We start from the raw sequence: 20,804 nt of genomic DNA, 5'->3' as shown, positions 1-20,804 counted from the left end.
AATAGAAAGATTATTCTTATCTTTGTTTATGTCTCGGGTTAAAACAAATTACGATAATTCGTCCCCTCCTACGGTTTAGGTGACATTTTTTACACATGAATCTATAAAGTTGGTTTAAGAAGTTGTGGGTTCACTGAATTTCAAGTGTCTGAGGTAATGCGCATTCTTAAAATTACAAATAAATTAGTGTGAATCGCTTCGCATTAGGATAGTATTTGTCTGAATTTTAAGTAAAATCAAAATAGAAGTTGAGAGATTTTTACAAATAAATATTTAATTTATAAAAGAATAACAAAGATAATATATATATTTTTAATTAATTAAAATCTATAGAGAAAACTCAAAGTGATTGTTGAGTGCGTGATTGACACGTGAATCGGAAAAAATTAGGTATCAAATTAAAAAAGAAAAGAGTCAAATTCAAGCATTAAATTAGATAAAAAGAAATTAAACATTAAATTAAGAAAAAAAATATAAAGTCCAAATATCAAATTAAAAAATAAGTGTGAAGTTTAAATACAAAATAAAACCAAAAAAAAATTAAATACAAAAATAAAGAAAAATAATAAATTCAAAAACCAAATATCATATTAATCCTAAACTTAATGGACATATTTTTGTTTGAATTCTTGGAAGCCAAGTGAGGGATATAGTATGATGACCAAACCTGCGAGCAAATGTGGAACATTGGAAGCCCAAAATTTTTAAAAATTTTGTTCCCAAGGACCAATGAAGGTATGGTTACTTAACCATGAAGAAAGTGAAGAGTTTAAGAAGTCTGTTTATTGAAATCAATGTTTCATAAGCAGCCCAGATTATTCTGATTTCTTCAATTTCTCTCATTATGTAATTCACTACCCTTATTGGTTGGAGTGATTTTTAATTTATCCATTCAATAAAAATATATTCTACCCGATGAACTTATGTTTTTGAATTTATAAGTATTTTGAAGGCTTGAATGATTCGACTCTTATTTTCCTTTGAGTTTGTTATTTTCAAAGTTGCAAAATCGGAAAAATCTGATTTCTCATGTTTCTATTCGAAAGGGTTAAAGATATCGTGAAATTATAGTTTCATCCAATCCCTTCTCAATGTTTAATAAGGAAAATCCACTTACTCATTAGTATTCTTGGAAGCAAGTCTTAAGAAATTGTTTCCTTTATATTTCTGTTTATTTTAATTATTTAAATATTCTAGATTAGAATCATTTGATTTAGCCTTTATTCAATTCCATACAACAATTTCATTCCTCCCACCATTAATTCATCACTATGCCTTTCTCCTCTTTTACTTTCTTTTCATTTTTATTTTTTTTATCTGAGCTCAAATACTAAATTATACAAAATCTCAATATCCAATCTAAAATATAAAAGTTAGAATTTAAAAGGCTAAAACGAGGAAAAGTAAAAGAAAAGAGGACTTAGTAAAAGAAAGTAAGTATTGACATTGTTGATTAAAGTTTGAATCCTGTCATTCATATTTATAATATATACAATATGCCATAAATAATTTTTATTTGATTCTTCTCAATTTTCATCCCTTTTTTTTTCAATTTTTCACTTTTGTACTGATTTGATGACTTAAACATGAATCACCACTCCCAATTCTATAACAAAAATTTGCATCATGGATTGCTTAAAGAATGCCTAGCCTTGGCCTCATTAAGTCACCATTCGGTTTTAAGCAAATGAATTCGAAAATGGGACAAATTAAATAAATTCAAATTGAAATATACCAAAACTGACTGAAAAAGCAAACTAATAGGAATAGCCCTAAGGCCTCAACACAAAGATAGGAACCAATTCGTGTTAGAATCCGAGCAAGACACGGATCAATCTGTACAAATCAGAATATCAACACTGTTCACTTAGGTTGTGCTATATATAGAGATTCTTTTGACTTCATGTTAAGCTATTCTTTCACCTATAAATTTTGTGTTCTTTATAGTGGGAGTCTTACAAAACAATCGTGTCGATACTTGAAAAATGACATCAACAACACACAGCATACTCTGAGCAATCCCTATCGGACAGGTAGAAGAGAACAAAACCAGAATCTGTATAGCACAAACATAACAAATTACTCTCCGACTTCCAAGATATAAAAAATCTCAACATTTTGATGGATAGTTTTGGGTATTTCTTAGGTATCAAAATCGATTTACTTGCAAAGAGAAAACGTGACATTAAGATAACAAAGGCAGTTTCATTTTGTAAACCCGACGAAACCAAAACTGAAGGCTTTTGAGGCCTGTACTGAAGAAAGTAGTGCGTCAATCAAAGGAACACCAACCTTCTAACAGGAGATGAGTTCACGTCTTGCTAGATTTGGGGTGGAAAATTCCCTTTTTCCCGGTTGAATGATTCTCTGAAAGGGACTTAATGCCCTTTGGTCCAAACGAAAAGTGTTTCCGTAGGAAAGGTCTGCCGATGGAATTTTTCATGCTTGAACTGGAGGCCCTCTTTTCATTTCCACTACTTTTCAGATGGTTAAATACTAAAGGATCACTATCCATATCACTATCAACAACCCGGCTCCTTGATCTTTTGTTGATTTTAGCCTTAAAATCTGTTTCTGCTTTAAATGATTTATGCTTCTTCTCCCCCAATGTACATATCGGGCAAGAAGGGTTATATTTGTCTATTTCAGGGGTTGTATTTTCCAAACATTCAGCATGGTAAACATGCCCACAAGTTAGTACAGCAACGACAGAAAGCTCATTGCTCATAATAATCTTCTGACTGCTCCACAGAGATTTTTCTGATAATGACTTTGAGCAAACGCCACATACTTGCAGATCAATAGAGGAGGATGCTGAAAGTCGGCCACTGGATTTGCTTATATTCTCATGAAGAAAACCCCACTTGTCATCATCAAAAGACCACCTTCCACTCTGAGATGTAGCCATGACTGCAGAATAGGTGTGCGTAGATAAACCATTAGAAGAACCACCCCAGGATCCCCTAGTTGATTCATTGCTCCATGATGGCATCACTAGCCTTTCCCCACCAACCGAGCATCTATTAGTTGAACTGGTAGGATGCGCATGACTACGGGATGACGAAGGGGATGTTACTGACAAGGAAGCTGAAGGCAACGGAAGTGATAACTCAAAGGGCGACAGGTATGAGACTGCAGGGGATTCTACCAGCTCATTCACCTGAAACACAATTCTCAAAGGATGCCTTATTAAAGGGGAAGTTATCACAGAGTTGGAACCTGGTATTAACTGCCTAAAGGAAAGAGCATTACCTGCTCTAAGTTCACATCAATAGAGAGACTTCTTGAAACGGATTGGTCTGCACAATATATGTAAAACAACATCAAATAAAGCAACTCGAGTACCTTTCACCTTTCGATTAAAAGATCTTTGAAAAATGGATTAGGGTAAGCCATTCACATGCAAGATGAGTGGGAACATCCAACGAGCAAAAAATTGCTCAAAGGAGAACAAAGAAAAGCCTAAAGAATCGGCCTTATATGGTCTATGATTGTCAACCAATAGAGTAATCTTGTTATGCATGCAACTTCTTTACTAAATAAGATTTTATTGGATGATACCAAGTGATGTAACCTAATAAATTTAGGTGAGTAATACCAGGAAAATTAAATTAACATCCATAACTAACTTTAACGTCTCTGAATATAGTACAATGCGCTTTAAAACCAGCTACCCGAAGAGTTTACCTGAAGCAGGAGTCCTCAGTTGCCCAGCAGCTCCTTCTGAAGTTGGGAACTTTTGCAATGTACAAGATTGAAAACTCTCCGATGGACTTCGATCCTCCAATGTGCATGCAGACTCGGATTTGATCTCTGATCCATCATTCCGACTAATTGTATCGGAAAACCAACTTATAGAAGTGTCTTCACCTACTACATGCCCTTGGTTATTCCAACGTGAACTACACCTTGGTGAATACCTTATATTCCTACGTATAACCTCACTACCCGATCCATTTACTATAGCTTTGTCTGTAGCAGCAACGCAACAAGCAGCCCCCATGATCCACCAAACCGCAAACTAATTCTCCAACAGAATTCAAACAACCATCGGTCACATTATCCGCAAAGCGAACTCAACCATTCTCTGCTTGCTGACATCAAAACAAAACATGATTAAGCTAATTGAATCACTTCATTATAAAACCTAACCCTAATACTTACTAAATTAGATGCCAAAGCAAGTAAGCAATAGAAAAAAAAAAAGGAAACCCAAATTAACCGAAACACCTACCAAAAATATTAAAATGAAGAAAGAAAGAAATTACCATGAATTGGTTAAAACGAGCTTTAATCAGTTAAAAACTAAGTTGATAGACAAAGTGAGAGTTTGTAGGCTGAGAAGAACGCACTAAGCATCCACACCGACTCACTCAAAACTCGAAAGCAAACCCAAACAGCGAATTATAAATATATGTATATAATAGGTGAGAAAAAGACCAAGCACCGTTCAATTTGCTGGATTCTAGGACTGAATTAAATGGGGAACCAAATGAAAAGAATAATATCAAACCCCCAAAAAAAGGTCAAAAAGGATCCGAAATAAATGCCTAAATACCAGAAACTCTCAGTCAAAAATAACCGAAGAAATGCGTAAATATTAATAAAAAATCAAAATGAAGAGCATGGATATTTCAGTAGCCAAAGAAAGGAAATATAAAATTGTGATAATTAAGACGATTAGAGAATTGAAGGCGTAGCTTACCTGTTTTGAGCTTCAAAATACGGCAGCACATTGAACATATAGGGTGGAGAGGTTTCAGAGAAAGAGGTTGTTTTACATTTGGGAAGGAGTTGAGGTCGTTTAGAACGGCTTTATTAACGTCGTTTACAATCTCTTTGGCTTTAATAAAGATATAAATGCTGTTCTATTTTCTCTTTTGCGCTCAACACCGACGGTCGCGATTTTTTTAAAACAAAGTTATTCTTTTATCGCGCCAAAAACAAATTTCGTTCGCGCCAAGCGTTTCAGAGTTTAATATAGGTTAATTTAATCATTTTAGTTCCTGTATTTTTTAAATTTTAAAATTTCAGTCTTAATCGAATGATAATTGTTAAATTTATTAAGCTTTGTTATTTTCAAAATCTGATGTGCCAAACATATTATCTTATGTTTAATGTCACATTGGCTTGTTATTTCCACATATTCTCCACTAAAAATTCAGTTAATGGAATAACGACTATCATTTGCATCAAAACTGAAATTTCAAATTTGCAACTTAGAATGATTAATTGAAACATTGCAATTGTATGTATAGTAATTGAATTTAAACATATAGTTTAATAGCTCAGGATTAAAAGTTCAAAATTTAAAAATACGAGAACTAAAAGTAACCAATTCGAAAAGTACAGTGATTAAAATTTATGAAATTAAAGTATAGAGACTGAATCCACAACTTTTATAAAGTACAAGGAGTAATAATAAAATTTATCCTTTAATATATGTTACAGAAAACATTTTAAGAATTGTTATTATTGCCGATGGAGTCTTAACTCGATTATCCTAATGTTTAAGGGTTAAAAAAAAACTATGGGTAAATAACTTCGTTATAGTCTTTTGCTTTGCTTTTCATGTCTGATATTTGGTATACATATAAATCACGTGTATTTACCATTAATGCTGAAACTAGTATCCTCGAATTTGCTTTTACTAATGGCGTTATTTCTCTACGTATTATGACGAGATGTATTTATGATGGTTAGATGTTATCCTTGCAATCGTGCATGTACGTGACCAATTATATTTTTGAATCTCTAAAAGTTATTTGTTTTACTATCAATCAAATTTTTTCAAAAACAAATAACGTTTCTTGAATAATTTACTTACAGTTTCACCCTATTATACCATAAGACTAAGTTTCAATATAAAATATAAAATTAAAAGGTTAAAGTTTAAATCTCATTAGATTACAAATAAAATTTCCCAATTCTTAATAGTTTCAAAGCTGGTCCAATCCTTCGATGTTGTTTTCTAGCCTATTTCTTCAACTATCCTAGAAGATCTGGAAACTGGTAGAACATAGAACATTAAAAAATCTGAGTGAGCAATTTTATAGCATGAAAACAGTAAGTTACAAGTTTATTATTTAGCAAAAAAAGAAATAAAAAAAGTTACAAATTTATGTAGATTAGGTTTAGGGTCATAGTAACTTTGCCTCCTCAGGCTGCTTTTGACAAGCTTCTGAACTGTAGGTTACAATCACTAATCGGCAAAATGCAACATTGTATTAATAATGCAGTGATGAATACACAGATTCCTACTACAAACACAACATACATTGACAACGAAGCAAACAGCTGGAGTATCAAAGATGAGTATTATGAAGAAGAAGAGCCACCTTTTATCGCTTTGTCGTTTTCACGGCGCAGGCTGTTCTCTCTACTGTGAGCAGCTTTAGCTCCCTGAGAAATTCAAAATGGAAGATGAATTCGTCTGAGGGTTTAAACCACAAAACATAAATGGAAAAAAATTACTATAAGCAGCTGAATGACTTTATTGTTCACTAAATTCTGGAAGGGAAGGCCATACTTGAAATATTGCTCCAAGTTTCTTCAATGCTTTTGCCCGTAAAACAAGAACTTCCTTGGATACACTGGGGTCTTTAAGTACCTGGATAACAAACAGATTTGAATTTTTTAAGTTTTTAACTACCCATAAACACCCATATGGATGTGTCTTACATGAGTATGTTCAATTTTTAAAAGCTTTTCTATATATTGGGAGGGTCATACACCCGAACCATGTCTGAATATGAGCAGAACACAGGTACTTTGAAAAAACTGGAGAGTAAAAGCCAATGCAAAAGACACCACAGATGCATTGCTTTTTGGTATGAATCATACTGTTTTTTTTTTCCTTTTGAACTCACCGCTAAGCAGACGTGAGATAAAGTGGACTCAATATCAACCACATTGATCTGCCAAAGCGATTGAAGCATGGCATCCTTTTTATCTTCAAGGGTTTTCATTATATTCTCTTCTCTGTTCTCTCCTTGGTTCGCTTTCTTCAGATCTTCTTGTATTTGAATTAAACTTACAGCACCTACAAGGTGAAGCATGTACTTGCTGGGTTCATTTGAAAATTTCAAACTTCAAATAAAATGGAAAGGTTTTGAATGCCATTAAACAATATCTAGATCTTTAATCGCATAATATTGTACCTGAAGCTGCCATTACTTGTGATTTTATACGGTGCCCTTTATCACGGACCCATTCTGCTAAGAATGGTACCTTCATGTAATGCTTGTCTTTTCCAAGTTCCTTCGCAGCTTTCCTCGTGTAAATGTATCCAATAGTATGTAGCATAGCCTCACCAAAATCTGAAAGTGGTGGAAATTATAAATTAATGGCAATAATAATATCGAGAAGCAAAATGAAAGATAATACTACTTAGCATGCTTATCAAGCAAATACGAGACTAAATTTTGGTCTAAAAGTACTTAAACCAAATCTAATAAATGTCGCAATCTGTTCTTCCTTTACTTTTTTGCTCCAAGTAATATATATCTAAATGTATAATTCTCAAGTTCTTAGGAATAGGTCAGTGACTACCATGGATGAAGCATCTTGGTAAAGAATGAGAAACTGAAAATATTCTATAAAGCTACTAAATTCCTGAACTTGTAATCTTGTATGGCAGTAAGCTAAATAAATTATAAAAAAGTTACAGTACAGGAGAACTTATAAGAAATACATTCCTGAACTTGTAATCTTGTATGGCAGTAAGCTAAATAAATTATAAAAAAGTAACAGTACAGGAGAACTTATAAGAAATACACAGTCTTTTTTTACCATTGGTCATACACTATTAATAGTATTGATCGGATTTAACAGACCTAAAAATATTTGAATCGGCATCGTGGCAAATTCACAAGGATTGGCCGATTCCACAGCAAATACCTCTAAAGAATAGAATAACCTTTCCAATATTATTAAATTAGGAGAATATAAAAAAGCTTACCAGCTTTTGAAAGTCGCCGTGCTTCTGAATTTGCCCAATTAATGAATTCATCAGTTTGACCTTCAACAAATGGCTCAAGGCGATTTTTTAGTAATGTGATGAGCTTTTCTTCCCTTTCTTTCTGAACTGTCTGCATGGTGAAAAAGGGCAAAATAAAATAAGTATAACTGAAAAGACAAACATTTAGAGGAGAAAAAAAACTTATAAAAAAGGTTTTACTTTCATCTTTTCCTGAAGTTTCTGCATTCGAGCATCCTTATCAAGTGAATCATCATCAATTTCAGTTTCAACGGTTGCCAAAGAAGCCAGTGCTAGTTGGCCAACGTATTCTTCAAAGAATTCACTCCCAAAAAGCATCCCAAACACAGCTGAAGGATCCAACATGGAGTCCCTGTAACAAGAAAAAGTAAACTAATTAATGATTAAGAAGTTAATAAAGCTTAACACTTGCTTGTAAACTTGATGTGTCACTTTCTAGTAAAATTTTTTTGTCCTAAAAACGCAAGTTTAAAAATCATACTCAAAAAAGAGAACTTACGGTTGTACTCCTGCCTTTCCATGTTTGTCGTATGCTTCACGCTTTTCAGGATCACTTAGAACTTGATAAGCCTCACCAAGTGCCTAAGATAAGTACAAAATACATTATAGGAAATGAAGATGAAAAATAAGTTTTCGTGACCATGGCTTTCAATTTGAGCAGTTTGAGAAACATGAAAGGGCAATTTCAATAGAAATACTGCTTTCAAGTAGTTACAATAATAATAATAATAATAAGTTGGAAAATTTTCAAAAGTGTTAAATCAGGGAGCTTACCTGAAAATTTTCAGCAGCTTTTGGATCTCCAGGATTTTTATCAGGGTGAACGAGCCTTGCCTGAAAAATACCGCATACGAATCATATAATAATACATAACATATTTCATCACCCAAATCTCTTATTCTTGCTATAGTTTCAACACACATCCATTAAAGTACAAATCCAACCCTAATTCCCTTAAAAGTACAGCAGCATCTCATATGTGTTTCTGGAACTGTACATATTTCAAATAGACCACAAGTCTAAACAAGATGAAGATGAAATTAGAAGCTTACTTTGAGGTAATAAGCCTTCTTGATTTCAGCTGCGGATGCATCAACGTTGACACCCAGTACGTCATAATATGCAGTGTCTTTTACCATTGTTATTCTCTTGGAACTGCTTTTAGCTTTAGAATTAGGTAGCCGAATACAACTAATTAGCTTCATGATGAACAAAAAAGAAAGCAAGAAAAAGCTAATGACAAATTTCTCACAATCAGAAAAGTTTATAGTTGTATAAACAAAATGGGTATCCACGAATTATGAAAAATAAAGGAATCTTTCAGTGTTAAAACCAAGAAAAGGGAATATTGTTTTGAAAATTTGAATTATAACTATGACCATGGATGACATAAGAATAAATTCAGATCTCTAAATTAAAGTAACAACAAATGATGGGAACTGAATAATAAGCAAATTCCTGCTGAAAATAAGCATTGTAAACTCATATTTAACAAGAAAAAACAAAAGCAAAAAGAAGAAGATTCAACTTACATGTTAAGGAAAGTGAAGATGAACTGGCTAGGGAAACGAAAGATCGATATAAACTAAATGGAAATCAGTCACTCACCGGCCCGAAATAAGGAAATAACCCAAACACAATCTTAAGATATATATGTGGAAGATTAGGCGACGTGATGGGTCCATCAATGAGGCTTTGATTATTACACGTGTATGAACGCGTTGGCCAATAAAATATAAGCAACAACGTCTCATGGTGTCGGACGGAACCACATTGCTTGGTGTGCTAAGTAAATGTTTGTGAAAATGCCATATCGAAATGGACAGGGCAGCAACGTTGTACTTTCTCTCTTTTCTTTTCTGGTGGAAAGAGAATCTTGAAAGGAAGCTTCCAAGGGCCAGCTCAACCAGCCATGCACGCGAACCTTGGCCGTGCCCATGTTAGAAACTCATCACAAGCTGGCTATGAACTTTGGAAAACTTCTCACCTAAGTTTTTTCTCGAAAGCTTGAACATTTCATAAATAAAAATTAAGTAATAGTTCGATACAAATGTTCCCCATAGTCATCAACCATCAAAAGAGGGTAAATACATAAAATATCATGCTCGAAAATAAAATCCGAGAACTGGTGGCTTGAAAATTACTCCCCATATGAGGGAACATCCTCACATTTAGGGGTGAGCAAAATTCGATTCGACTCGAAAAAATCGAAAAAAAATTCGAATTTCGAGTTAAACGAATCGAGTTATTCGAGTTAATCGAGTTATTCAATCAACTCAATTTTTTTCAATTCGAGTTCGAATCGAGTTGAGTTTTCGAATTCGAATAACTCGAATAATTCGAATATCAAACTATAATATTTTACAGTTTTACCCTAAACTCTCAAACTTTTTTACTTTTCCCTCAAAACTTTTACTCCTTCCCACTTTTCCCCCAAAACTTTTACTCCTCTCCCCTCCCAACCCCCAATCTACTCAAAATACATTTCCCACCAAAATTTTACTCTTCCATTTATTTTTTTTCAAAATTTTACTCTCAAAAACCTTCAAAACTTTTTATTTTCCCCCAAAATTTTTACTCCCTCCCACTTTTCCCCTAAAACTTTTATTCTCTTCCCATCCCACCTCCCATCTTTTATTCTCTTCCATTTATTATTTATGTATGTATTCCATTTTTTGTGTTTGAATGAATATTTACTGTTTTTAATAAAATAATTAGATTATTTTTTTATTTTTTGCAAATTGTTTATAGTATTCTTTAACAAAATTTTTCATTAACATGGTTGAGCATATAAATAAAATTTGTCATGTTATATAAAAGTCTCGGCTTGAAATTATATATTAGATTTTCTTTTATTTTGTAAATAGTCTCTTTTCACTTCCTTAGTTATTTTAAAAATAATATTAATTATGCCGATTAAGTCTTAAGTTGATTGATACGAGTATTTTTGTTAATGCAGAAAACGTAAGTTCGAGTACGTTGAAGTACATTATTCTCCCATTTATGGGTTAGGGAAGAACTATGGGTAATTTTAAATATTATGTTAAAAAGAAAATATCACCTATAATGAAATTATTCAACAAAATAATATTATTACCTATCTTAAGATTTTTATTGCAATTTTTGTTGTTGTTCATGTATAGTTTTGTGTATTTAGTTTTTGTTTATAAAATTTTAATATAAAAGACCCATTTTTTTACTTGGGCATAGTTATATATATATATATATATATATATATATATATATATATATATTATTTTAGTATCTATAGTTAAAAGTTTGCAAACTTCATCTTATAAGATTGATTGAGATTTAGATGACTTAATAAGATTGATTGAGATTTAGATGACTTAAAGTTAATACGGATGCATCTATATCAAGCTTTAACTCTATGGCGACAATAGTAAAGGTTGCACAAGATCATGATGGTTGTTGGATTTGAGTTTTTAATAAAAGGATTGGTTCATATTCTATATTAGAGACAGAATTATGGGGAGCCCATAAGGGACTTTTGATCGCATGAGAGAGGGGTGCTAAGAAAATTATGCTGGAAATGGATTACAAGGAAGCAATCGACATTCTTAAAAGAGGTGAAAAGGGGAGTTTGTCAATTTCTATCAGAATTCAAGGACTCATATCATAATCTTGGTTGGTTCTGATTAATTACGTGCCACGAGAGCTTAACAAAGTGGGTGATGGGCTAGCTAGATTGGCCTTGTGTTCCACCACTCATCACAGTGAATTTGATGTTCCTCCTGTTAGTGTCTATAATTTATTTGTAACAGAGAAAGCTGTAGGCCCGAGAGCCAACTAATTCTGACTTCCTTTTCTTTTTATAAAAAGAATCACAAGAAAAAAATTATTACTTTCTTGAATTATAATTTAAAAATAGTTGCTTGTATATAACTAAACATATAAAATAAAATTATTAAACAATATATAAATCATATTTAAAAAGCTTAAGGGTGCAAAAAGCCCTCAAAAATTTTCAAAAAATAAAATAAAATTAAGCCCCTATTTTTTTTTTTGCACTCATTTTGGTATTTGAACTTTCAAAATGCATTAAAAAAGTCCTCAAACCTTTTCAAGAAAAGCAATTAAGCCCCTAATTTTTTTTGCACTCAATTGGGTCCTTGAACTTTCAAAATGCATCAAAAAAACCCTCAAATTTTTTCAAAAAAGCAATTAAGCCCCTGCTTTTATTAAAAATTAGAAAAAAAATTATAAAAAATTAAAATCAATAAAAGATATAAATATTATTAAATTTTAATAAAAATCCAAATATTAAAAATTTATTAAAAATAAAAAATATAAAAATCGTAAACAATATATAAAAATTGTAAAATTTTATAAAATCGTAAAAAATTATAAAATATAAATAAAGTTGTAAAAAATATACAAAATGTAAATAAATATAAATTTCAGAAAATTTTTTATAAAATTATCGTACAAAAGAAGCATTTTATAATTTTTCTATAACTTTTATTGATTTATATTTTTTATCATTTTTCATCACATGTCACACTATGTTGCGACAGTGATGTCTTTAATTGAAAAAAATAGGGTCGTTAATTTTTTATGATTGTATAAATTTTTTTATTTTTTACGATTTTTATAAAAATATAATTTTAATAAATTTTAAAATTTTATTAAAATTTAATAAATTTTCTAAAATTTATTATTTATTATATATAATTTTTAAATTTTAATAAGAGCATGGGCTTAATTACTTTTTGAAAAAATTTGAGGTATTTTTAATGTATTTTAAAAGTTCAAGTACCTAATTGAGTGAAAAAAAACAAGGACTTAATTATTTTTAAAGAAATTAGAAGACTTCTTTTTATGTATTTTTAAAGTTCAAGTGTTCAATTCATTAAAAAGAAAAGAAAAGAGAGACTTAATTATTTTTTTAAAAAAATTTGGAGAGATTTTTACAGCTTAAGCCTATTTAAAACTATCAAATATTTTTAAGTAAATTTATAATTTTCAATTGAAAACAAGAATAAAATTAATTGATGCACTAATAAAAATAACATATGGGGTTTGGAAATACATAATGAGACATCATTTCTTGAATCAGAAGATACGGTGCATTGTGACAATAGATTGAGGGGCTCCCCTCTGGAAGACCCTGTAGGATACAGGCCCTACACCTTAATCCTGAGTGTAAAAAAGATATGTTTGGCGATGCAAGGGAACTGAAATCCTCTGCTTGCTCTTACTCCTGCCCCGCTAATCTAATTGGTCCACGTATGATAGTGAATTTTATATTTTTCCTTCCTGTTAACGTCGTCAACTCTTTTTCTTTTCCTCCTCAAGTTTCATTTACCTTTTTTTTTCTTTTAAGAGCCAAATAAGGATTTATCGAATGCTATGCTTTAATATTGCATCTGAAGTTTTTTGAGTGTCAAAAAACATCTAAAATTAGTCTCATTCAATCCATCTGCAACCTTATAATTGTCAGGTACCAGAAGCTTAAGCCACTGAAAGAACACTTTGCTAAACCACTCTACAAGGTATGGATCCAGAAACATACATGAGTTCTAAGTCTCAACAGTGATCTTGGTATCAAGCTGAGACTATGGGTCATCATTTTAATCCAAAAACATACACTTAGTTAATGTCATTCATGTTTGTAGGGTATTTTTGAGCAAGAACTTAAGAAGCAGGCATTTAAAAGTCATTCATGGTTTATTGCACCTTCCCATCAAAGATGAGAGGGAATCTATTGAAAGAAGGCATTGAGGCCTTGAAATGCTCATATGAATGCTTCACATCATCAACAACCCATTTCTTGTATGCTATGCATCAATAATCAGGGAGCACCGACATCTACTCTATGCATCCCTACACCACTTAAATAACTGAGAATCCAATACACAGTCAAGGCGCCCATAAACGGCTGCCTGGATGTTAACTTGAACTATGTTTCTGGCAGCCTCTCAAATCAGATTTCCTGGGCTTCTGTTGTGGCCGAAAAGAAACACTCTAATTTCACTGAAACTTGAGAAATTTGACCCCAAAAAACTGAACTTCAAGAAGCAGAGAAATGATTCCTTATTATGTCTTTGCAAATGTCATTGCTGTTAATGACGATGGTAATGGCTACATCGATCAACTTTATTCCTGTTTTCAATCAACAATGCAAAGTCTATGTTGTTATTACCCTCATAATTCGGGTTGATCCACGGCTTCAGTGGAGTCTTATCATTTGACCGTATCATCCTTTTCCTTCTTGCATCTGCTCCACTCGACTCTGCTTGGTTTCCCTCATCCTTCAGTACCGATCTTGGGATATTGTGGGGTGCTTGAATTCAACCCTTGCATTTCTATAAGCTTCTACATCTTATATGTTATTGGGTACAGAAAAAAAGTCAAACGTCTAGTGTCACGAGCTAGATTTTTTGTCTCACGATCCATATAGCCTTAAGCGATTTGTTCATTTTAAATTTGTCTAAATCAACCTAACCACAACAAATGAGAATTACTTTAAAATTTTTCCAAGACACCAATTTGTATAGCGGAAGTAATTGTGCCAAAAGAAGTCATAAAAGAACAAGAAAAAGACACAAAAAAAAATGTATGAGAGGTGTTTGAGTAAATGCTTTCAATATTTTCTTATTCACAAAGAATAAAGAAACAACAATATCATTAAATCGGGACGAGCTTAGTGTATCCCTCAAATCATGAGACTAAGATATGATTCCTATCAATATTTTAAGATTAGTTTTCATATTTACCAAGATGACCTATATTACTATATCTTCATCATTGGACCTAAGCTTCAATCTGAGAGACTTTTTCAACAGTTTATTGAATCGAATAAATTATTGAGAGCCAAATAATCTCCATCTAAATAATAGGTCTCTATTGGATGCATTTGATACGATGATCACAGACTTTGAACTGCAATCCATGACATTAGAGCCTTGATGCTCAAATATTGGTATGAACCATGGTCTGACCATTATCAAAAAGAGTTCCGTGACCCAATCTTTGTCTCATGTTTTCCATTTTCTCATTCTAATATATCATCATAAGCACTGTAATTTCATTTAAAAAACCAAAGAAAAGAATGATTAACTTTCGCTTCCATTCTAACTTTCAAATATTGAGCGGTATAATAAATAATTGAGGAAAACTCTTGATGCTATGAAAGGGGTGGGACAGCTTTTTCAAATTTCAGTCCCAGTCGCACTTAAATCTTAAAAAATAAATTGCGTAATTCTCTGGATTCAAGTTTAAATTATAGCAAAATTTGATGGTGTTTTCTTTAAAATAAAAATTTAATTGAAACTTATTACCCTATCACTGACAGTGACAGAATGATTACCCAATTACAGTACCAGCAATGTCCTTTATCGGGTACTGTTTACCTACCACCGACAGATTCGTCGTTTCCCTGCTCTCTCATCACCTCCTCTCAATAAAGAAAAATCCCCTGGCTCCACCTCCCATAATTTCCTTTATGCCCTCCTTTCATTGAGACAAGTCCCCAACCAATTCCTTCCTCTCTCTAAATTCGCCGTCGTTTACTCCGCGAGTTTCTTTTTTTTTGTTTACTTCCATCCAAAATTCTAATTCTTTTTTTTTTTTTTTTACTTTACTTGTTAACCATAGTCTCCGAGATGAGTTAAAATTCTGGTCAGACACATTTATGACCGTCGGATCTACCTCGTGACCCGTGACGTAGAAACACATCAATTACTAATTTTTCTCAAAGAGAAAGACGCAGTAAGTTGTTCATTTTCTTTCACTTCTTTTATTTATTCATTTATTTTTTGTGATTAAATTAAAATAAGAAGCAAATTTTTAACGACCTAAAATTTTGGGCTCTTTACTTACCTTGTTCTTGCTTCTTGATCGTAATGTTCGTTTTGGTACGGTTCGTGCGTGTACACTGATGCCATTTTCACACTATTTAGACCTAAAGCCAGTAATTCGGATCACCGGCGGCCAAGCCTTGATTCTTCGAGACGGAGTATAGATGTCGGGGCCACTCGATCGATTCGCTCGGCCTTGTGAGTTTAACTTCGTTCGTTTCTTCATCTTGTTATTCTAGGGTTCTACTGTTGCTACAGTCTGGTTGCTGAGAAAATTTTGGTATTACAGATAATGGAAGAGAAATTAAAGACTCGATTTTACTAAAGAATAAATGAATTCGATTCTTGTTTAGGTTGTCAGATATAACATTGGAGATTATAGACATTATTTTCATTTTATTTATTTTTTTGACTTCTTATTTTGTTATTTTTTGCCATGATTTGTAGCTTCTTTAGATTTTCTTTTCAGAAATATAGGAAAAAATGAGGGGAAAAAATGATTCTCACTTCATCTTTTATTTCTTCTTTATCTAAACGCTACTTGTTTTTAACTGTAATGCTTTGATATATGTCATGAGACAGGCTTTGAGGGGTTTTATGGTAGTGATGAGAGGAGAGAGAGGAAATCTGATTTCGAGAACTCAGAGGATGAAAGGCGCACAAGAATTGGATCCTTGAAAAAGAAAGCAATAAGTGCATCTGCTAGATTTAAGCATTCTCTTAAAAAGAAGAGTAATAGAAGGAAAAGTGATGGCCGTGTCAGCTCTGTATCCATTGAGGATGTTCGCAATGCTGAAGAGCTACGGGCTGTTGATCAATTTCGACAAGCATTAATCATGGAAGAACTGCTTCCAGAAAAACACGACGACTATCACATGATGTTGAGGTGCTCTCCTTCTCTTAATTTTATTTCACATTCCTCAACAAATTAGGGGTTTTTTTTTTTGTCAAGTTAGCAGTGGATAGCCTAATGACGAAACATTTTATCTTTTATATATAGTAATTTCCTTAATGATTGTGTATGCTTCATGGTTCACCAATTAAAATCTTGATTTGAATTTTAATTGGCTTGATAAAGAAACCAATAAGAACTGTGAGTCTATTGGTCTTATCATTGTTATGCTTTTTCTTTTGTTTTTCAACACATCTATTTTCTGCTTACTGATATGATATATCCTTTTCGTTTTTGTTTGGAGCCTTCTGCATCTTCTCTTCTGCTCTCCCATTTTTAGTTTGCCTTGCAAACTTTGAATACTGTGACCAATAATAATTAGTTTCTGGCCTTACTCTTTTGTAGGTTTTTGAAAGCAAGAAAGTTTGATATCGATAAAGCTAAGCACATGTGGGCAGATATGCTCCAATGGAGGAAGGAGTTTGGTGCTGACACCATCATGGAGGTAATCACAATTAATAATTTGCCTGAAAGAATTGGTTATAATCCATGTTTTTCAGTGCATTCTTCCTTAATTTTCAGGATTTTGAGTTCAAGGAGTTGAATGAGGTCTTAAGGTATTATCCTCATGGTCATCATGGTGTCGATAAGGAGGGAAGACCTGTGTATATTGAGAGATTGGGAAAAGTTGATCCCAACAAGCTCATGCAAGTTACGACTATGGACCGTTATGTAAAATACCATGTCCGAGAGTTTGAGAAGGCCTTCACTATGAAGTTTCCTGCATGTACTATTGCCGCAAAGAGGCATATAGATTCAAGCACAACAATTTTAGACGTTCATGGTGTGGTATGTTTCTTGTAATCGCTTGTTGCCTTGTTAGTACCTTATATTTGGCTTTGAGTTAATGACTAACTGACTATTGTTTTCTTTTTGTTTGTTTATCAGGGCTTTAAGAATTTTACTAAGTCTGCACGGGACCTGATTATGCGACTGCAAAAGATTGATGGTGACAACTACCCTGAGGTCTGCCATCTCAATTTTCTTGTAGGATGAATTGTGAACTTATGCTTGTTGAAAGATTTTTATATTAATTTCTTTCGAGCTGAACTTTTTGTTCTGATCTTTCTTTTTTCAGACTCTTTACCAAATGTTTATCATCAATTCTGGACCTGGTTTTAGGCTGTTGTGGAACACTGTGAAGACATTTCTAGATCCCAAAACAACTTCCAAGATTCATGTATGTTAATACTTTTCTGCAATATTTGAAATTGACCATGCTTTCTTTTGTGGCTTTTGACTTCTTATTTATTTTTTGCTGACTCATAATTATACATGCATATATACATATTGTGGAATAACTTTAGGTTATCGGAAATAAGTACCAAAGCAAACTGCTAGAGATTATTGATGCCAGGTAAATACACTTAGAACTTTCAGGACATGATATATTCTCGATTTATATTTTTTTTACTCCTATGATAGTATAAATTTTTATCATCTGTTTCACTTTAAAAGTATATATTCTTTTACTATATTTCACTCTCCTGTTGCCTCCTTTCTAATAGCTTATAATGATGTTTAAAATCCATTCAGTGAGTTGCCAGAGTTTCTAGGTGGTAGCTGTACCTGTGCAGATCAGGGAGGTTGCCTTCGGTCTGATAAGGGGCCTTGGAAGAATCCAGAAATAATGAAGGTTATAAACTGGCTTTGTTATTTATTGTATGTTAATGCTGTTAATTTCAAAGGCTTCATCCGTGCAATCTTTCTAACGAAAAATTTTTAATGCATGTGTTTTTTCTTAGATGGTTCTTAATGGTGTGGCATTGGGTGCCAGGCAATTTGTAAAAGTTCTGAATAGTGATGGGAAAGTTATTGCATATGTTAAGCCACAATGTCCAATGGTATATGATCTTTTTAACTTTCAATGGCCCTTTTCTTCGTCGCTTAGTGATATTCCTGTTTTGAGGTAAAAATATTGCGCTATCTCATTGCTTTTTGGGATGTATGACAGTTGAAAGGTAGTGATACATCCACTGCAGAATCTGGATCAGAGGCTGAAGATATTGCATCCCCAAAAGCTATGAAGAGTTATTCACAACTTCTGCTGACCCCTGTTTGTGAAGAAGTGGGTTTCCATTTTACCTTCTAATATTTTGTCGGGTTTGGGAATTGAAGTAATTTGCTTGTAGCTGATAATTGTGTCAGACTACATTCATAATGAGTGATATAAATGGTTGGGTAGAAGAGCTTTTAACATGGATTTCTGCGTTTGGAACACTCAAAATGCTTTGGAGTACTGGGTTCCTTAATAGAAGAATGCTTGACTAGATGTTTTGATATATTTTTGTTGGATCAGCTATTTGCATTCTTTTAATAGTTGCTTCTACTTTTTTGGTGGTTAGTTAACAATATTTTATAACCTATGAGTTTCATGATGACTTACAAGGATACTTGATAAAGACTTCATTATGCATCTTATCAGTTTCTATACCCAAGTTTAGGATCATTAGCATTTTTTAGAAGTAACTAATTCGCTTGTTTGGCTTTGTAAATTATGCAGACTAAGGTAGTTGGAAAAACAAGCTATGCTGGCAACTTCTCAGGCTATGATGAATTTGTTCCCATGGTTGATAAAGCTGTTGATTCTAGTTGGAAGAAACAAACCTCCCTCTTGAGGCCTTCTGCTTCCAAAGGTTAACAAATGTACTCTTGCATACTGTTTTACCCTTTTATAAGCTACATTTCTTCTTTAAAACATGCTTAGACCTTTTATAACATGCTTAGGAAAATGAAATGCTATTTCATAATCAGGTACATTAGCAGCTCCTGAAACTCCCAAGGCCCAGGAAGGAATTCGAGCTTGGATTTTGCTGATGCTCATGGCTTTTTTCATGACACTTTATACTCTCTTCCACTCAGTGGCACTGAATATAACCAGAAAGCTACCTAACTCAGTTTCTGGTCATTGTCAAAATGTTACTGAACCTACACCTAATGCAACTCAAAAGGAAGAATGTCGCGCCCCTTCTCCAACAGCTCTTCATACTCAGGCAGATCTTCTATCTTCTGTTATTGAGAGGTTGGGTGAGCTTGAAGAGAAAGTTGGTACACTACAAGCGAAGCCATCTAAGATGCCTTATGAGAAAGAGGAGTTGTTGAATTCTGCTGTATGTCGTGTTGAAGCTCTAGAGGCAGAGCTCATTGCTGCCAAGAAGGTACTGTTGGCAATCTTAATAATGGTATTATTTTTCCAAACATTATCCATATTTCTCTCCCTGAACCGTATCCTGTGAGTGATGTAAACCATTAAATAATATTTTCAGTAAAGTATTTGATTGGGCTAATGAGATTGCATTTTGCATTAGTGCAAAGCTCTGATAATTCTTCTCGGGAATTTGGATTTACTTCCTATTAGGCTAACTGGCTTCCCAGATTGCTCATTTTTCTAGAAATCTCAGTGTCTTCTATGGAATATTCATTATCAACTGATTAATCACTTATTTTGGGTATGGCTTGCTAATAAGGCTTTTAATTAATTAATTATTTTTCTCTAAGACTTTTGCAGTTATGGCCATTCTTGCTTTCATTGTCAAATTTTCATTCTTTTGCATTTATGTGCTGTATTAAATAGGCTCTTCACGAAGCTTTGATGAGGCAAGAGGAGCTGTTTGCATCCCTAGACAGTCGAGAGCAAGCCAAATTAAGGGTATGTCATTGCATTGGTTTTTCCCGTTGTTTATGTACGTTTCCTAGAATTTGTGCTCAACTTTTTTATGGTTGTGACTGGTATTCCCCTTGGTTTCAGAAAAAGAAGTTTTGCTGGTGATATGTTCTGCTGATGAAGGGACTAAAAACAAAACCGCTTACCGTTTTATGGAGCGCCCTATGTTGATCCACGAGCAATGTAATTACCTATCCGCTCAGAATCGAATATAAATCCTACTAATGAAACCGTCAATTCTCTCAGGCTCGTCTCATTTCCTTCCTTCCATGTAATGTTTGAAATTGCTGTACTTCAAAAGTAAAAGGGGATTCATATATATTTTCGCTTTCGGAACTTCGTTGTCAAAAGTTTGAGTTTCACCTA

The 20,804-nt window shown here is 33.1% G+C and overlaps 3 protein-coding genes across 5 annotated transcripts; 1 reads left to right on the top strand and 2 right to left on the bottom strand.

Annotated features, from left to right (window-relative positions):
* Positions 1–1,709: 1,709 nt before the first annotated feature.
* LOC105762875 (uncharacterized) lies at positions 1,710–4,853 on the bottom strand. 3 transcript variants are annotated; one of them, XM_012580823.2, is made up of 5 exons: positions 4,706–4,853; positions 3,688–4,094; positions 3,253–3,299; positions 2,293–3,160; positions 1,710–2,056 (listed from the first exon to the last, which is right to left on the bottom strand). In XM_012580823.2, the coding sequence occupies exons 2-4, from the start codon at positions 4,001–4,003 to the stop codon at positions 2,312–2,314; spliced, it is 1,212 nt and encodes a 403-aa protein (XP_012436277.1). In that variant the 5' UTR covers positions 4,004–4,094; positions 4,706–4,853; the 3' UTR covers positions 1,710–2,056; positions 2,293–2,311. The 3 variants fall into 3 exon arrangements, with proteins under 3 accessions (XP_012436277.1, XP_012436274.1, XP_012436275.1); XM_012580820.2 differs by having other exon boundaries at positions 2,042–3,160; XM_012580821.2 differs by having other exon boundaries at positions 2,042–3,160; positions 3,688–4,087.
* A 1,174-nt stretch (positions 4,854–6,027) lies between these two features.
* On the bottom strand, positions 6,028–9,758 carry LOC105762876 (chaperone protein dnaJ 10). Its single transcript, XM_012580824.2, has 10 exons — positions 9,532–9,758; positions 9,052–9,164; positions 8,774–8,833; positions 8,499–8,581; positions 8,180–8,351; positions 7,961–8,090; positions 7,161–7,319; positions 6,870–7,042; positions 6,530–6,610; positions 6,028–6,402 (listed from the first exon to the last, which is right to left on the bottom strand). The coding sequence occupies exons 2-10, from the start codon at positions 9,136–9,138 to the stop codon at positions 6,319–6,321; spliced, it is 1,029 nt and encodes a 342-aa protein (XP_012436278.1). The 5' UTR covers positions 9,139–9,164; positions 9,532–9,758; the 3' UTR covers positions 6,028–6,318.
* Positions 9,759–15,462: 5,704 nt separating this feature from the next.
* Positions 15,463–20,774, top strand: LOC105762873 (phosphatidylinositol/phosphatidylcholine transfer protein SFH6). Its single transcript, XM_012580818.2, has 15 exons — positions 15,463–15,733; positions 15,925–16,020; positions 16,405–16,708; positions 17,120–17,219; positions 17,297–17,563; positions 17,663–17,740; positions 17,853–17,954; positions 18,082–18,131; positions 18,311–18,410; positions 18,520–18,618; positions 18,729–18,842; positions 19,278–19,410; positions 19,529–19,932; positions 20,349–20,423; positions 20,523–20,774. Exons 2-15 carry the CDS (start codon positions 15,987–15,989, stop codon positions 20,541–20,543), a joined length of 1,881 nt encoding a protein of 626 aa, XP_012436272.1. The 5' UTR covers positions 15,463–15,733; positions 15,925–15,986; the 3' UTR covers positions 20,544–20,774.
* Positions 20,775–20,804: the final 30 nt, after the last annotated feature.

The sequence above is a fragment of the Gossypium raimondii genome, chromosome 12 (genome assembly GCF_025698545.1).
Source record: "Gossypium raimondii isolate GPD5lz chromosome 12, ASM2569854v1, whole genome shotgun sequence".
Classification (NCBI taxonomy): Eukaryota; Viridiplantae; Streptophyta; class Magnoliopsida; order Malvales; family Malvaceae; genus Gossypium; species Gossypium raimondii.
Note: the sequence above shows the minus strand (reverse complement) of the source record. Positions and strands in the feature narration are given on the sequence as shown.

Excerpts from the sequence above, each read along its gene's own strand:
- LOC105762875 (XM_012580823.2), bottom strand. The coding sequence starts at position 4,003 with ATGGGGGCTGCTTGTTGCGTTGCTGCTACAGACAAAGCTATAGTAAAT. Across the intron at positions 3,300-3,687 it reads ACTGAGGACTCCTGCTTCAG|ACCAATCCGTTTCAAGAAGT; the intron begins GTAAACTCTTCG and ends TATATTGTGCAG. Across the intron at positions 3,161-3,252 it reads TTGATGTGAACTTAGAGCAG|GTGAATGAGCTGGTAGAATC; the intron begins GTAATGCTCTTT and ends ATTGTGTTTCAG.
- LOC105762876 (XM_012580824.2), bottom strand. The coding sequence starts at position 9,138 with ATGGTAAAAGACACTGCATATTATGACGTACTGGGTGTCAACGTTGAT. Across the intron at positions 8,834-9,051 it reads AGAAGGCTTATTACCTCAAA|GCAAGGCTCGTTCACCCTGA; the intron begins GTAAGCTTCTAA and ends GGTATTTTTCAG. Across the intron at positions 8,352-8,498 it reads GGAAAGGCAGGAGTACAACC|GGACTCCATGTTGGATCCTT; the intron begins GTAAGTTCTCTT and ends TTCTTGTTACAG.
- LOC105762873 (XM_012580818.2), top strand. The coding sequence starts at position 15,987 with ATGTCGGGGCCACTCGATCGATTCGCTCGGCCTT. Across the intron at positions 17,564-17,662 it reads TTTTAGACGTTCATGGTGTG|GGCTTTAAGAATTTTACTAA; the intron begins GTATGTTTCTTG and ends TTTGTTTATCAG. Across the intron at positions 18,843-19,277 it reads TGACCCCTGTTTGTGAAGAA|ACTAAGGTAGTTGGAAAAAC; the intron begins GTGGGTTTCCAT and ends TAAATTATGCAG.